The 15392-nt window shown below is 48.5% G+C and overlaps 1 protein-coding gene across 1 annotated transcript in view; it reads right to left on the reverse strand.

Moving 5' to 3' along the window:
• The window catches only part of Myo16 (myosin XVI), a 382886-nt gene that overhangs the window by 59958 nt on the left and 307536 nt on the right, over positions 1-15392 (reverse strand). The window contains 2 exon segments of the mRNA XM_032918632.1: positions 5779-6996; positions 13463-13731. Of these exon segments, the coding sequence (XP_032774523.1) occupies positions 5779-6996; positions 13463-13731 (1487 nt within the window).

The following is a 15392-nucleotide window of genomic DNA, read 5'->3' on the forward strand; positions in this document are numbered from 1 at the left end:
CTGTACGATTTGCTCGTGCGAATTCTTGGGTGTTTGGAGAGGGAAACAGTGGTAATTTGTGAGATAAATGTCAAACGACAGCCATTGTCTAGGCATTGAAAACATCTTTCCAAATATTATAGAGGACAAAGAGCTCTGCCCTTTGCATGGGTAAATTTGGCTACTGATCAATTTATAAAAACCCAAAGAACATTTCTCAGTGTAACTGGCTAAAACATGAGTTTCCTGGCCATCGGAGAATTAAAATTTTGAACTCACAGCCCCCTCTCCCAAGCACAGACACCTATGCTTGATGCAGAGGAGTCAAGAAGTTAGTGAAAGGACTCCTTCTTGTCAGAGAGGCCATACACCAGAGCCTGTGGGCATGGGGACAGCCACAGGCCTGCCGAGAGAAAAACCATTGCCCAGTTCCTCTCGGAACACTGTTGTAAGTGGCAACCAGCCTTCTCTGAGGATGCCTATCCGGTTTCTCCACAAGGCTTTCTCATCTGGATACCGAAGAAAGTTTAATGTTAATGGAGGATGGTTCTGGAATGCAAGGGGATGGTTTCTATGCCTAAGAGGGAAACTTCTGTGTTAGGGGAGGCTGTGGATGGCTGCAGGGCATGGAGGAGATCCCCACAGCAGTGAGCTGTGTGTTGTCTACAGCCTTGTTGATATCTATGAGTCTTAGAGCTACCTTCAACATGCACCCAGGAGCACGCAGACACTCAAGTACGTTACCACAGAGGGCAGCGTCTGGAGCAGAAGGATGATGAAGCATCTGTGGACAAGACAACACAAGATCTATCCGCAGGCGTGAGGCCGAGGCGATGCCTCCTAGTATTTAAGGTCAAGATTTGCGTGAGGCAGACCATTTCTCCCGGTGCCATCTCATCTGAACGTATCAGAGGTTAAACAACAATAACGTTGGAGTTTCTGCCTCAAACACCGTCCGTGCAGAGCAGGCATTTGCAAACAAGCTGGAGAGTGCCACAGGGAGCTCTAGAGTGAGGAGCCGCCAATTCCTGCTGGTAAGTCAGGAAGCGGGCGCATCCTGCTCCTTATTGCTAAGCGACGTCCAGGTATTTGTACTGTTACCTGCACAGAAGCGTCAAACCTTCGTAGAGCCTTGACTCGAGATGCCGCTGCTGCCTTTGATTTCCTTCGTGAGACAAGATACGAACTTCAGTCTTTTCATATTGAGCAATGTTTGGATGTAATGTTTAGAAATACAAGTTTTCCCCTATAGCAGAATGGTTGTGTATACTACTTATCTAGTTCAGGAAGTGTCACCAAGAGTGAATGGTGTATATGGGAGATTTTTTTTTCTTTTGTAGCATGCAAGCTGCAGCCACTGCTGTGCTCATACAATGAATAGTGGACCCTGGCTTCCAGAATCGGCCTTGCTGTGGGTAGTGGGCACTTTTAAGGGTGTAGACTGGGTGCAGTGACTGCTCTGTCTGAGGTAAAGGCACCTGAGAATGTACCTTTCCCCTTGAGGAACATACGCATGAGGTATTTATAAATATTAACGAAGATTTGGCCCCGGCATGGACTTCCAGGTCACTCAATGATGGGGAGTGGCATGGACAGAGGAGACAAAACATCCCAGACCACGGAGCACTCTCTGTCTCCTATTCTCTCCGATATCACATTCAAAATCTCCCACAGGCCAACTTTCAAACCCTTCCACTGCAAGCAGTATTCAGAGATAAAAATGCTGTTCTGTAAGATTTCATTTACGAAATACAGACTTCCCAACTCAAACTGTTCTTTGTCTGGAATGCTTATATAATGGGGTAAAATGTTTGAAATGTACGGTAATTTCCACCTGGATTAAGCAAGCCTTAAATAAAAATGCTACCGGGAGCTGGATCTAGGAAATAGCTATTTATCTAGGATAAATAGACTGGGATCTATATTTAAGCCTCTATGTGCCTCTCGCCTGCTCTACAGAAGGTGAGTCTTCCATAAAAAAGATTCAACCCACCTACTGTATGGAAGACAGGCTGTACAGTAGTCTTCTGTTGTAATCATTTTCCAAGCACTTGTTCACTTACATTGTGTACGCTCTGGATTCATGGGGTTGGAAATAATGAAACTGAGGGTTTGTTCTGTTTTGTTTTAAAGGAATAACTTGTGAATCAAACTCTTCTTAATCCTGGCTCCCTTCTACTCTCTTCCCCAGACTTCTACCACGCCCTGTGTTTTCCTCACACCCCATCTTCCTGATCCTTTCTTGTGGAGCTCTGACTTTCAGTATGGAGTCACTAGGACAAACAAGCCGGGCCTGACCTACCACTCAGAGCAATGGCGCCTCCTAGTGTCCTGGACAAGCCTCCTTTGCCATTTGAATAGGGACCCACATTTTCAAAGGAAGCAACTAGAAACAAATTAGCATGGTGATCCCCAGACCATAGGAAGGAAACCATATGTCAGTTAGCCAGAACTTTTGCTCTTACGGGGGAAAAGGCGAATAGTTATCTGGTCGTTTCTCACCTCAGTGGCCAAGTGTTCTAATTCCACCCCTAGAATTTTATAGGGCCTGTAATCCGGAAAGTACACATTCAACACTCTTGAGTTTTCTCACCCAAGCTCTGTGACTGTTACTGTCACGTGGCAGCAATAAAGTATGTATTTAACCCCTCCACCCCTGATAATTTCTCAGGTAGCATCAAGCTAAGAATTGTGGAAAGAGCTATTCTAGACAGCCACTGCTCTGTCAGGCTTGGCTTCGCGTACGCAGCGAAACTCTGAGCAAGCTTATAGTTTCTCTGAGCCTTGGTTTCCCCACCTGTAATATGGGCGTATTTGTAGTAGGTACCTCAGAATAGAGTGTGGGAGCAGCAGGCTGTTAAAATGGTGCTTGAAGCCCCCAGTGCTGTTAGTCCAGCCTGGCTGATCCTTTTAGTCAGGTCTATGTGCCTTCCCCTCCCCCCACCCCCAACTTGATGTTCTATACTGTTAGATTTTACATGATTATCTCACAAGAAAAATCTGAAGCCTGGAATGGTGGCTCGTGTTGGTTCTTCCACCACTCTGGAAGCTGAGGCAGGAGAATTGCTGTCAGTTGGAGGTCAGCTTAGGCTATGTATTGAGACTCTGTGAGAGTCTCACGACTATGTCTTGAGAAAGTGGGCTACTCATGAAATCCTACGAAGAAGTGAGTCTCCAGAACAGACCTGGGACAGAATGACGAGCCACAGAGCCCATCTCACTCCCATACACCATTTCTTGCTTACCATTGCATAACACATCTGCGTCCAAAATACCCACAACAGGGAATGCACTGACAGCTCAGCGTCCTCCAAGTTGCCATTGCCAAAAACGCAGAAGGAACACGGTGAGCCACTCTGCAAATCATGCACACCAGTCTCCACACTTATTGCCCAGGCATGAATGGGAACCGTCACCGATGCCTGCCTGCTGGGAGGGCGAATTAGCCACACAGGCAACAACGTTGGGTATAAAAATGTCTTTCAAAGTGAAGATTCAAGAGAAGACGATTGAGGACGGAGCTATGCTCACTATGGATAGCAGCCCGGGGGGATCCCTCAGTAGAAAGTGGATTTACTCTCCTCAGGATGAAACCCTGTAAGCCTTAATAATCGTGTAAGCCGCTCCAGCACACGGCAGGGGCATTAAATCCTTCCCTTCTATATCTTACCACACCCTTCCACGTTCTCGGAGATCACCCTGCTCTAGCTCACCAGAGCGCGGCGTCACACGATCATACAAGCCCACTTCTCTCACAGGCGGGAGAGAATTCCCTTCAGTGTGTGTTGGGAACTCCTGCATCTGGATGGGAATAGCCGAGGCTCATATCTCTAAGGTTTCTGTTATTACAGCAGCGATCGCAAATGGTTCAAAGCAGCTTCCCTTTTCTTTTCCTTTTTCAGATTAGAATGTATTTTGTGAAGTACGGATACATATGCTATAATTCTTCAGTCACAGTGGTGATTGATAATACCTAGGGGAGGGGAGGAGACTTAAAGGCTGTGCCTAGAGGCCTCCTGATACCCTCACCTGCTCTGCAGCCTTGAGGCTTCTCTTTGTTTCTTAAAGATTTATTTTATTATTTATCTTTGTATCTGTTTATGCATCTGTGCTTGTAGAGGCTACAAGAGGACTCTAGATGCCTTGGAGCTGGCATTACAGGTGGCTGTGAGTTTCCTGGTATGGGTTTTGGGGACAGAACCTACATCCCCTGAAAAGGCAGCAAGCACCCTTAACTGTTGACCACTCCCCAGCCACCTCCTTGAAGTTTCTAAGTGATAAGTTCTCTCTAGACTTATGTGGACTTCACTACTTTTTGACAGAATGGAATCTAGATGAAGCTACCCAGTTCTGATCTATGGAAAGTCATATTTGATGGGACCCTGATACACTTTTAGTTCTAGCTTCAAATAGCATTTTTTTTTTTTTTACTTTATTGAATGCTTTCCTTTTAGGGTCCATTTTGGTTGTTGGGATAAAACATGACTTGTAGAATTACACTCTGCTGCTCTTTACCAATATACTTTCATTTACTAATGGCCTATAATTAAGGAGAAATTGTTAGTTAAACAAATAATTAGGCACTCTGAGGCATGGCTGGGGAGTGGATATTCATCTCCTTGTCAGAGGTCCAGAGCTTTGGCCTACTTTTTTCGTATTGCTTTCCAGTTTTTCCTATAATTTTATTATGTAGGATCCTGCTTTCATCAAACCAGGGGAGCTAGAAACTGTATGTATTAGTCCTTTAAGAAGGAGCAAGTTGAGTGCACAGAGTACCATACTCTGGGTTCCACTCCTGGAGTCGATTCCTGAGCTTGCCCCTGAGGAAGATGCCTCCTATCTGCAGTGGCTCAGGTACAGCTGTCTTCATCCCCAGTGGGATGTGGGACTCAGGCTGATATGCTTCCCTTCCCCCTTGGAATAGCGCAATGCCTCATTTCTTCTCCAAAAGATAGAGCATTGAGAAGATATTTTGCAAAAGAACAATATATATAATTTTCCCTCTATGACCGTTGGATCTGCAAGCACAGCACACTGAACATGGAGGAATAAAGCAGATGTGGTGGGCTCCACATCAGAGACTGCCAGAGCATCCTCATGGACTGGTGCTGCTGGCTGCATTCCTCGTTTGCAGAACACAGGGTGTTTCTTATTGCTGGCAGCTGCCTCTAGCGCAGCAGCCTAACCCCCAGTTCAGTAGAGTGGCCAGAGACTGCAGAGGCTCTTCAGCTAAGCTGTGACTGAAAAAACAAAAACAGGACCAGGCCTCACTCTTCCTTGGCTTGCTATGTGAGAGAAGAAAACAACCATCCAGGGCCATACTCAGGTGACAAAGTGTTAAGGACAAAGGCATAACCGGACCAATGGCAATATCAGATACCCTGGGCCAGCATGATATTCACATGGGACAAAAGGACACTGGGGATCTACTGTGAATGATGGCAAAAACACAAACCAGCAACATCAGATGCACAAAGGATACTATGTTACACAAAGCAGCAACATCAGACCAGCAAAGGATACCATGTTCAGGTTGTCAGGAAGTATCATAGAGAAGCAACAGCACCAACAAAACTGAGAAGGAAAGTGTCAATTCTGCTCTATTTTAAGTGCCCAAGCACTAATTTGTCAAGTCATGTCAGTGTGTGCCATTCAGAAGTCACAGAAAGTGTTCCAACCTTATTATTACTGGTCATATGAGGCCAGGTTCTCCATCAACACTTACTCTGAATGGTCATGCACAGGGAATGTGGCTTACGTTATGCACACATACCAGGATTCCACAGAGTTTCTGCTTACCTTCGGCCTCCCTGATCCTTCGTCCCACTGCAGACCTGCGCAGCACACTCCTTCCCGAGTTGAAGAGGCTGGCCAGCTCATCCAGAGGGCTGGACAGCGGCCTGCTGTTGGGTGGGCTGTAAGGGCTCGGTGGGGAGAAGGTGGATGAGGCCTTCCTGAGGTCTGCTCTGGCTGTCCTTCCGGGTGAATATGGAGCCTTTACAGAGGGGCTGCAGGGACCCAGTACTGGGGCTGAACTGGGCTTTGGCTGTGTTCTGGGCAAGTCAGAGTTAGTCAGTGCTTTCGCTGCAGTGACCAAGACAGAATCTGGTGGAAAGGCAAAGTGTGTGGGTGGCCTGCAGGGTGCAGGGGCTGCCCCACAGGGTGCAGGAGGTGGCCCACAGGGTGCAGGAGGTGGCCCACAGGGTGCAGGAGGTGGCCCTGGAGGTGGCGGTGGTGTGGCAGGCGGTGAGATTCGGCCGGGCCCATTAAACACAGGAAAACCAGGAGACGTCAGCTGGTCATTTTCTCTCTTCTGTGGTGACAAGGGACTGGAGCCTTCGGACTGCACTGGGTACTTGAGGTTGGTCTCTAAGACTGGCAGTTTCTTTACCTCCAAGGGTGTCAGTGGAGACTCATCAGAAGCTGGGGAGCAGGTCACTGGGGTGGGAGGAAAGACCAGGAGTGGCGGCCTATGGGGAAGCAGATTCGGGAAGGGTGGGGGGATGTCACACGTGTCCTTCAGGGGCTGGCAGCTCCCCTCTCCAGCCTCCAAGATGATGGCTTTTCGGGTCTCTAAAAACAGAGGTGGTGAGGCAGGCAGGAAGGTAAGCATCCCTGGGCCACAGCCCTCCTCAGGCAAGACGTACTTCATCTCCTCATATACAGACTCGCCCTGGTCAGGGCTGTCAGTCTCAGATCCGCCTGCCCTGGCTGCGTTCCCTACCATCTCGATATACACAGGTTCACCGTCATCGTCATAGTCACCCTGTGGCAATGGCAGGTGCAGAGGCAGCTGGGGTGTGCACTGTGGCATGGAGTCAGGCCTGGCCCACTGCACACCCAGTGTCCCTGGGGCTTGATGTCTGCCCACCTGGCCCATTGTACCAGAAGGCCGAGGTCCCCAGATCTCCTCATAAGAGCCACTGAGCTTCGTGTGGGGACTTCTCTTTGGCTTCCGAGGGGGAATTTTCTTCATGGTACTGTAATCATCGCTGTGGGGTCTGGGCCGTGTCAGAGCTAGGGCAGAAGACAGAGATACAAGAGTCAGCAGCCAGTGTGTCCCACGGAAACCAGGCCTAGATGCAGTCGAGTGACCCTGCCCTGGACCGCTTTGGTTGCCACAGCCAGCCCTTATGTCCTTTGAGCAGAAGAGACTCCTGGCTTGTGTCCCTTCCACCTGGAGGGGGACCTAGATGCCTGAGAACACTAAGGGAAACTGTCTTTAGGTCTTGGTGTCAAAGACAGGCTATGCACAGAGGAAGATGGCCCACAGAAAAGGAACTGTAACAGTTGCATCAGGAGGAGACACCTACTCTCCAGGGTGACAGGGCCTTGCCAGTTCTGGATGTTTGCAAATGAGGAGGGATTTAGATTATAATTTTGCAAGATAACTGGCCCATCTTCAGCCTCAGCGTGGACACACATGGCATAGGAAATCCATTCCTTCAGAGTCAAGAGGACAGCTAGTGGGTGCATTTCGCTATGTTCCAACTTGTGCTCACACCGTAATGGAAATGGCAAAAAAGTATGGTTGACTCTCTACCTTCATGGCTGTCTTTGTACGATGGTATCATACCAGACCTCCCATAAGCAGACAAGTACTATAAACAGAAAATGCTAACTTCCCGGTTCCCTAATGCATGTGCATCATCCCAACTCCCCAGAGGGCTGACCCACAGCAGCTCCTGAGCTTTCCCCACTGCCTAGGAAGGCAGTTGGCTCCACACCACTGCACAGCCATCTCACAGACACCTGCAGCAGCAGATCTACAGTGGCAGACATTTCTCCAACTGGCTTCCAAGTGGGAGGCCTCAGGGAGATGGTGACAGGGTGGTGTTGAGGACACCCTGACTTCTGAGGCTGGGCCGTGGCAACATAGCCTGCTTCCTACACCTGAGCAGTGTGGACTCCTCACAGAAGCCCCTCCATGGGATATGCGAAGAGGCCTCAGGGAGGGAAAGAGACGCCATGAGGAGAGGAAGAAGATGCTTCAAAGGAGGAGAAACCTTGTGGGAAAGGGACTTAAGTTAGAAGATCCAAAGACTTTCCTGTCAAATCCAGAAATGTATGAGCCATGCCTTTAAGGGCCAGAGCTTCAAAGACAGCCATGATCACACTGTACAGAGAACTGCTTAGTGTGACCAGTCAGACTGTAGACCCTCGAGAGAACACTGCCAGCGTCCTTGGATCCAAACTCACTGCCTTCTGGGAAGTTTGTTGTATAATCCCAGAGGCACGGTGCAGATATCGGAACCTGTGCCTCTGATGGTGACAGTGGCCTCACTCTAGTGAGTCAGTGTTGAAGTGACCCTTAACCAAAGCTTGTGGGCCCCAAGGAAGCTCTGAGAGGAGCCAGAGCAGATACGGTGTGGCTAGAGGAAGTCATGCAAAGCTAAGCAGGGCTTTAGGCTGTAGTCAGAGGGTAAGGAGGAAATATCTAGCCGGCCTGGCTAAGGATTTGTTATGGCGGCAGTGGGACACAGCCGCTTCTAGAGTCCTTCCAGTGTGACAATAAAGAGATGGGGCAAAGAACTTATTACCAAAAAGGAGCAGGGCTTTCTCTATCTACGAACCCACTGGTGCTTTGAGAATGGCATATTATTCTCACATGCAGAAAGGACTTGGACCTCCATGAAACGTGCTATGAAGTTAGAGCCAAGCATTCGCCAACAACACCCTCCATTAAGACTTCAGAAAGACCTATGGTGTTCCTCATTGATCTCTCCAAAGAAGCTCCAGAGAAGCAAGGCCACTGGCCTAAGGGTTGCCTCCGATGGTGAAGAAAACCCAACTTTAAAGGAACTTTGTCTGTGTGTCCCCCCCAAAAACGGCAGCGGCCGTGCCTGAAGAAAAGACTCCGGCTCCCAGAATTGCAGGGAGCAGGCTGAGAGAACACCAGCCCGAAGGCTACATCGCTGTCAAGATGAAGAGCTGGAATTCAAAGGGAGCACCTGAGACCATAGAGCATCCTCCTCAGAGCCTAGAGAGCACCTCAAACCCCCAGAACATCAACCTCAGAGCCTAGGGAGATGATGGTCAGGGGCAGCACTCCATTCCAATAGAGGGCCTTCTGACACAAGACAACTGTTGTTTTAAATGTCGTGTGCACAGACCCTGGGTGTCACTTCATGTCCACTTTCAGGCAGGAACATGTCTGTCTAGCACACGTCTAATGAAACTTATCCAAGTGAACTTAACAAGAGAACCATGGCCTTGAAGGAGTCAGGGATGCTCACAGTTTAAGGAACTTCAGCCTAAACCTCAGGTGTCGGGGGATGCAGCCCCATCAAGTGACTGAATGTGCATCTCTTTCGCAAACCTGTACAGACAGGATGCTCGAACTGTCCCGGTGAGTAGGCAAGGCAGAAGCAATTCTCCGTGCCTCCTGGGAGTGGTCCATAAAAGGTGGCTCTTATCCGCCCATCTCTCCTCACCTACAGTGAGTGCTTTGGAGCAGAGGGTTTCTACATTAACCCTAGAAATCTCTGAGCCACCAAAGCAAAAGCAGAGACCAGCTAGAGATACCGAAAACACTTGGATGCTGAGGCATCCCACGATGAAGGGACCAGACCCGGTGACCTGCATTCTAGATCACTGATGCTGAATTCGTGTGGGACCTTGAGTGGGAGCCACCAGACAATCCACATCTCCCGAGACCCAGAGCCTGAGAGACGGAGCAACAGCCATCATCTTATTCAAATCACTGTTTGGGTGGGTTGCTAAGCAACACCAGAGTAGCTTCCCTTCCAGGCTTGCTTTAGAGGTAAAGCCTTTTGTATTAAACGATGGGGCTCCTGTTAGGTGGGGCAGCCAAGAAATGGGGCTCTGGGGTCTCCCTGGCTGGAGCAGAGCTGGTGTCCAAATGACAAGGGCATGTCAAATCCTGTTCCCTGACTCAGTTTCCCCATCTGCACAGGGCCATGGCGATTTGCCACGGGCTGTTGTGAGGATGGGAAATACCGAGAATAAGGCCCCTTATGTCAGTAAGCACCATCCCCCCCTTTCTTTCAACTTCTCAGCAATCCATTAACCATGGGAAAATAGTCATGGGAGCTAGACAGTGCTCCTTAGAGTATGGCTGGCGCCTTAGCAGGTGGAGTTCCAGCAGGTGCCTTGCCTGAAGTAAAGCAGTGGTTCTGCAGGGAGCGCAGCTTCCTGCTGTGCTCTCTGAATATTAATTTGGAGTCTCTGTGGGCCAGGACTAGGAGCCTTTACTCTTCATAAGCTAAAATTAGGGGAGCCATAGTTAGAGTACGGAAGCCTAATTTGGTCTTGTGGCTATTTCGGGGGTGCGTGCTATTTTGGGGTGCGCGCATGTGATCGGCTTATTTGCAAGAATGGATGTAAGGACAATTAAAATTTACTTAATTCAGGAGTTTTCCCCTTTTAGTCTCCAAGTTTACGTATAAAATAGTCATGAGTACTTAACCACGCCAATGAAACAAAGGCCCGAAACAACCCTGGTCACGGGTGGAACAGTGGGGCAAGTTCTGGTGTCTAACAGAACTCAGAAGAAGCCACGTTGCACTTCTAATCTCAGAGGCTCTGAGACTCCACTCCACACCGGAGCCATCCTGAGGTCACAGTCAACATTGCCTAAGGCCTGGGAGGAGGGGGAGACACATCTCCATGCACAACATACTTACCATTGGGGCTCCGTGTTTAGATACATTACTGGTATCTAAGTCTCCATCCACACCAGCCCAACCTGGTTCCTATTATCTCGAGAAATAAGACATGGGCCATGCAAGAATTTAAAGATGAAGACCAGACACCGTGAGGATGGGTTTAGGAGCCCCCGGTTTCCAATTCTCTCCGTGTGGTTCTGCTTAGGCCCAGCACCAAAGAGGTGCTGTTTGCCCACATGTATGTATATATACCACATGCATGTCCAGTGTTATTGTTCATTTGTTTCTGTCTCCAGCACAGGGCCTGGATCCCTTCTGCAGTCATATTTTCTCACTATTTCCCTTTTCTTTGTATCTATGTGATGTCCAGCCCTGAGGGGACAGAACAGTGTCAAGAACTTGGGGACCTTGGATTGGGCCTCACAAGACAGACAGTCTGAGGCCTGTGCAGGGAGTTAATGGAGCTTGACTGCTAGGTGCAAAGAGAAATGGGGCTTGACCTCACAGGCATTGTGCTGTTCAGTCTCATTTATATTTTGGGGTATCTTGGCTTCCTTTGAGTCTCCAGGCCATCACCTCCCCATCCCATTCCTCTCAGAGTATTAAACGCTGTCTCATCGCCCACGTTGTTTAAGCGTCTTCTCTTCTTGTTCACCTCACCCTCTGAGATCCCCTCTGAGATCTGGAGCTGAGACCCTCCAACAGTGTCACTGGCAACTCACTGTTCTGAGCACCCCTGTCAGGCCCAGCGGAAGAGCAAGCCTGCTTCCTGCCGGGCCGTGTTCTAGGTCACCGATCCAGGAGACATCCACTGCAGACCCTCAGCATGGCCCTCTGGCCGCCACTGCTCTCCCTTGCTCAGGCCTTTTGCATTTTGCACTAGACGCTCCACCCTGCACGCGGAGGACACACGAGCTTCTCCCATATCACCTCCTAAAAGCTTTGGAAATACAACTGGTGCACCAAAACAGCAGCCTTGATTTTTGAGCCAAAATATCTATAGAAAACTTTCTTGTCTTATCCTTCCTTCCTTCCCTTCCCTTCCTTCCTTTCCTTCCTTCTTCCTTCCTTCCTTTCCTTTCCTTCCTTCCTTCCTTCCTTCCTTTCCTTTCCTTCCTTCCTTCCCTTCCTTTCTTCCTTTCTTTCTTTTAACATTTATTTTTTATGCATATGAGTACACTGTAACCGTTTTCAGGCACACCAGAAGAGAGTATTGGATCCCATGACAGATGGTTGCTGGGAATTGAACTCAGGTCCTCTGGAAGAGTTGTCAGTGCTCTTAACCACTGAGCCATCTCTCCAGCCCCCTTATTGTATTCTTTCTAAAAAAAAAAAAAAGATTAATTTTTATTTACATGTGTGTTTGCCCACATGTATGTATATATACCACATGTCATGTCCAGTGTGTACAGGTCATTGGATATCAGATGCCCTGGAACTGGATGGTTTTATAGATGACGGTGGGCTAGGAACCAAACTTGGGTCCTTGAGAGAATAGTCAGTGCTTTGAACCGTTAAGACATCTCCCCGGCCCTCTCTTTGATTCTTTCTTTCTCTCAGCTCTATTACATTCTATTATTTTATTATCATCATTATTATTAATTAGTGTTTGTAGCCAACCTAAGTCTCCCCTTCCTCCTGTCCTCCCAGTTGCCCTCCACACACACCTCCCCTCTGCCTCTCCCCATCCAGACTCTCCTCCTCTCTTCTGAGAAGAAGGCAGGCCTCCCGTGGATGTCAACCAATCGTATCAAGTTGCAGTAAGATCCTAAGGAGTGTGGCCGACTCTGAGGGATCCTGGATGCTGCCACTGCTCTAGGTGTCTGTCAGGGGTCAGAATCCTGGATCTTTCTCTAAATCGATTTTGTCATTTTGCTACATTTCTGTATCACTGAATCTCTCAACCACTGAGATGACGCAGCTTCACAGCAAACCGCCACACTCCATGTTCCCTAGAATCTTCTCGCGCTTACACGATGATGACACCATCGCCAACTCTCTTTCCACAGCAATGGCCGGAGGCTAAAATCATCACGAGTTGACTTGTTTATGACCTGCCCTTCCCCATGAGAAGGGTCTCTGCATCCCCACGAAGGACACCGTGCACTTAGGTATGTGGTGGCCGCCACGCACCATGTGGGCCATCCATGCATCTTATCTGTAACCCGTTCCACTTGGGAACGTCCGGTTCAGAAGAACTTGCTTTGTTTTCCAGTGGCAGCACCAGCCATGGGTGAGCACTTACAGTACATGGATTTTTTTTTTCCCATTTCCCCACTCTGCATAACCGTTTCTTCACCCCTCAGAGCAGAGCCCTTTGCCATCTGGTCTGAAAGTCACACGCACTGAGGTTTGTGGCCATGATCCCCTGTATCTGTAACTTCACACACCATGTTAAAAAACAAAAAACAAAAAACAAAAACAAAACAAACAAACAAACAAAAAAAACCAGTGGGCTTAAATTTTAATTAGATCGTGATCGGGAAAGCCTGGTGAATATTTTTACCTTTTTAATTAATTAGTGACTGTTTATATGGAGCAGCAACCAACTTTTAGTACCGCCTTGGCGTTGAGGCGTTGAGGCTGTTAATTCAACGTGGAGGTGGGACCCCGAGTGAAGGAACTGACATATAAGCAGCTTTCCCCTAAGAGGCTTAAGGATTTGAATATTATTTATATTTAATGATTAAAAAGCTGCCAGCAAGCCAACAATTGGATTTATTTCTATTTTAAAAAGACTATATTAGGGCCACGATGGTGCCACGGGCACTCCCTGACCAGAACCCAGCATTCACTTGGCCCTCCCTTGGCTAACCTTTGTGAGAACAGCATTCATTGGCCCTCCCTTGGCTAACCTTCGCTGGCTGCATCCTTGGTGGCCGAAAGGCAGGCGCTCACAGCCTCATAGGAGGCACTCAGCCGGGTGTTGGGGTCCCTCTTTGGCTTGGGTGGAGGCTGTTTCCGTGGTGACGGGAGGCCAGTGCTGTCATCCATGCTGAACACAGAGTGCAGTGATGGGGACCGGCTGGAGGGGCCGGCGAGAGCCTGGGCGAGGCTGTCCACTGCCATGGGCACGGGAACTGAGTTGGAATGGGCATGCCGGCATCCTCCCTGGTCTTCAGCTCTTAAGGGAAAAGAGAACACAAACAGTCACAGAGCACGGAGGCCCAGGTGTGCCATTCAGGTGACCCTGATGAGCCCACCAGCTACCCTGACACAGAGAGAGTTCCTTGGCAAGGAGCCTCTCTAGCTGGCTTTGCTGGAAAATCTGGGTCCAGTTCTTAGCAGCCTGCTCACCCAGGGATTGCTACCCAGGCCCGCCTGGCCCCTGCTGGAGCACTGGGGGATATCCATCATGGTTCCTTTCAGGATTTCCCCCAGCAATGCTCAATGCTCCAGCTACTTAAAGTGCTTCATGTTTCCCATCAGCCATCCCCAGACTGAATTTTTCACAGTCTGATTCTTAAGCAAATGAAAAAGGCAGAATTTCAATCTGAATGATAATTTCTGGGAAATCCATCTTAATAGAGAGTTAGTGTTGCAGCCAGTATGCAGAGCTTGTCACCCCGACTTGTCAAGAAGACGGGCATGCTCTGCACCAAACAAGGGAAATTCACAGTTTGCCCCCCCCCAATCTCTCTCTCTCCTCATCTAGTCTCACCAGCAATTACTAATTATGTATGGAATTATGATTCTTCCTGTGACTCTGCACAGTTGCCTGGTGCCGAGCGAACTGCTGGTATCAACAAATAGCAGGCGGACGTTTTCTTGACACAATTTTATATCAGGCAAATAAAACCTAATCAAATCGAGGAATTGCAATGGCTGTTTAGCTCCAGTAGGGAAAATGATAAATATGATTTGGGAAGCCACTGAGAGAGAGTAGTCGTCCTCCTTTCACGGTTTCCTTTCTGCCTTCACGTGTCGGGGGGTAATTGTGTGAGACGCTGGTGAGTTCCCTTCACCAGGAGTTTCCTCTCATCTGTTTCATAATTACATCTGTGTGTGTCAGAGCATCCACAGGGCTGGAGACCAGCGGCGTGCGAGCTGGCTGCCCATGTAGAAAATGAAGTCACTGAGGATGAAGCGAGGCCGCTCGGCAAATGATTTGTTCCCTCTGTGAGGTTTAATTACAGTTTTCTGTACAAAAGAATTTTTTTCCAGTGTTTAATCACTAAGATATTGGAAGCTAATTAGCAAAGACCCATAGCCATTTCCACTTTAACAACAGCAACAGACTCATTCCACACAGGCAGTGATGGCAAGGGAGAGTCATTTTTAGAGAGAAACAAGAAGTTCCCAAGGTCTTTAGTAAGAATTGACAGCTACGTAATCACGAAGGTCTGTGCAAGGAGTCTGATTCTGTCTTTCCTGGCCATGCACCTCACATACAGGGACTCCTATTTATTTACCACTTTTATGGTTTCAACGTGGTGTCTGAATTCTTTGACCAGGTTTTCAGATGTTCTGTTAGCCAGCCTTATATGCCTTGCACCTCGCAAGCACGTTAAAGGTCTTGCTAGCTGATTCTGCTAGCTCAGGGCTTTATGTGAGGCTTAAGTAACATCAAGGAGGCTGAAGAAACAATGTTATTTTTAAACTTACAGGTGGAGACTGTTTTTGATGAAGGGAACCTCCCAGGAAAAGCAACCCTGTGATTGCTAGGGTGTCTGGCCTAACATACCATGCAGGCATTATTCCCCAGCCACCCAGCCATTCTCTTTTCTCCATTCAGTTGTGCTTTGTGTTAAGGGCTATCAGAAGTCCCCTTAACTCCCAGGACCT

The sequence above is a fragment of the Rattus rattus genome, chromosome 13 (assembly GCF_011064425.1).
Source record: "Rattus rattus isolate New Zealand chromosome 13, Rrattus_CSIRO_v1, whole genome shotgun sequence".
Taxonomy (NCBI): domain Eukaryota; kingdom Metazoa; phylum Chordata; class Mammalia; order Rodentia; family Muridae; genus Rattus; species Rattus rattus.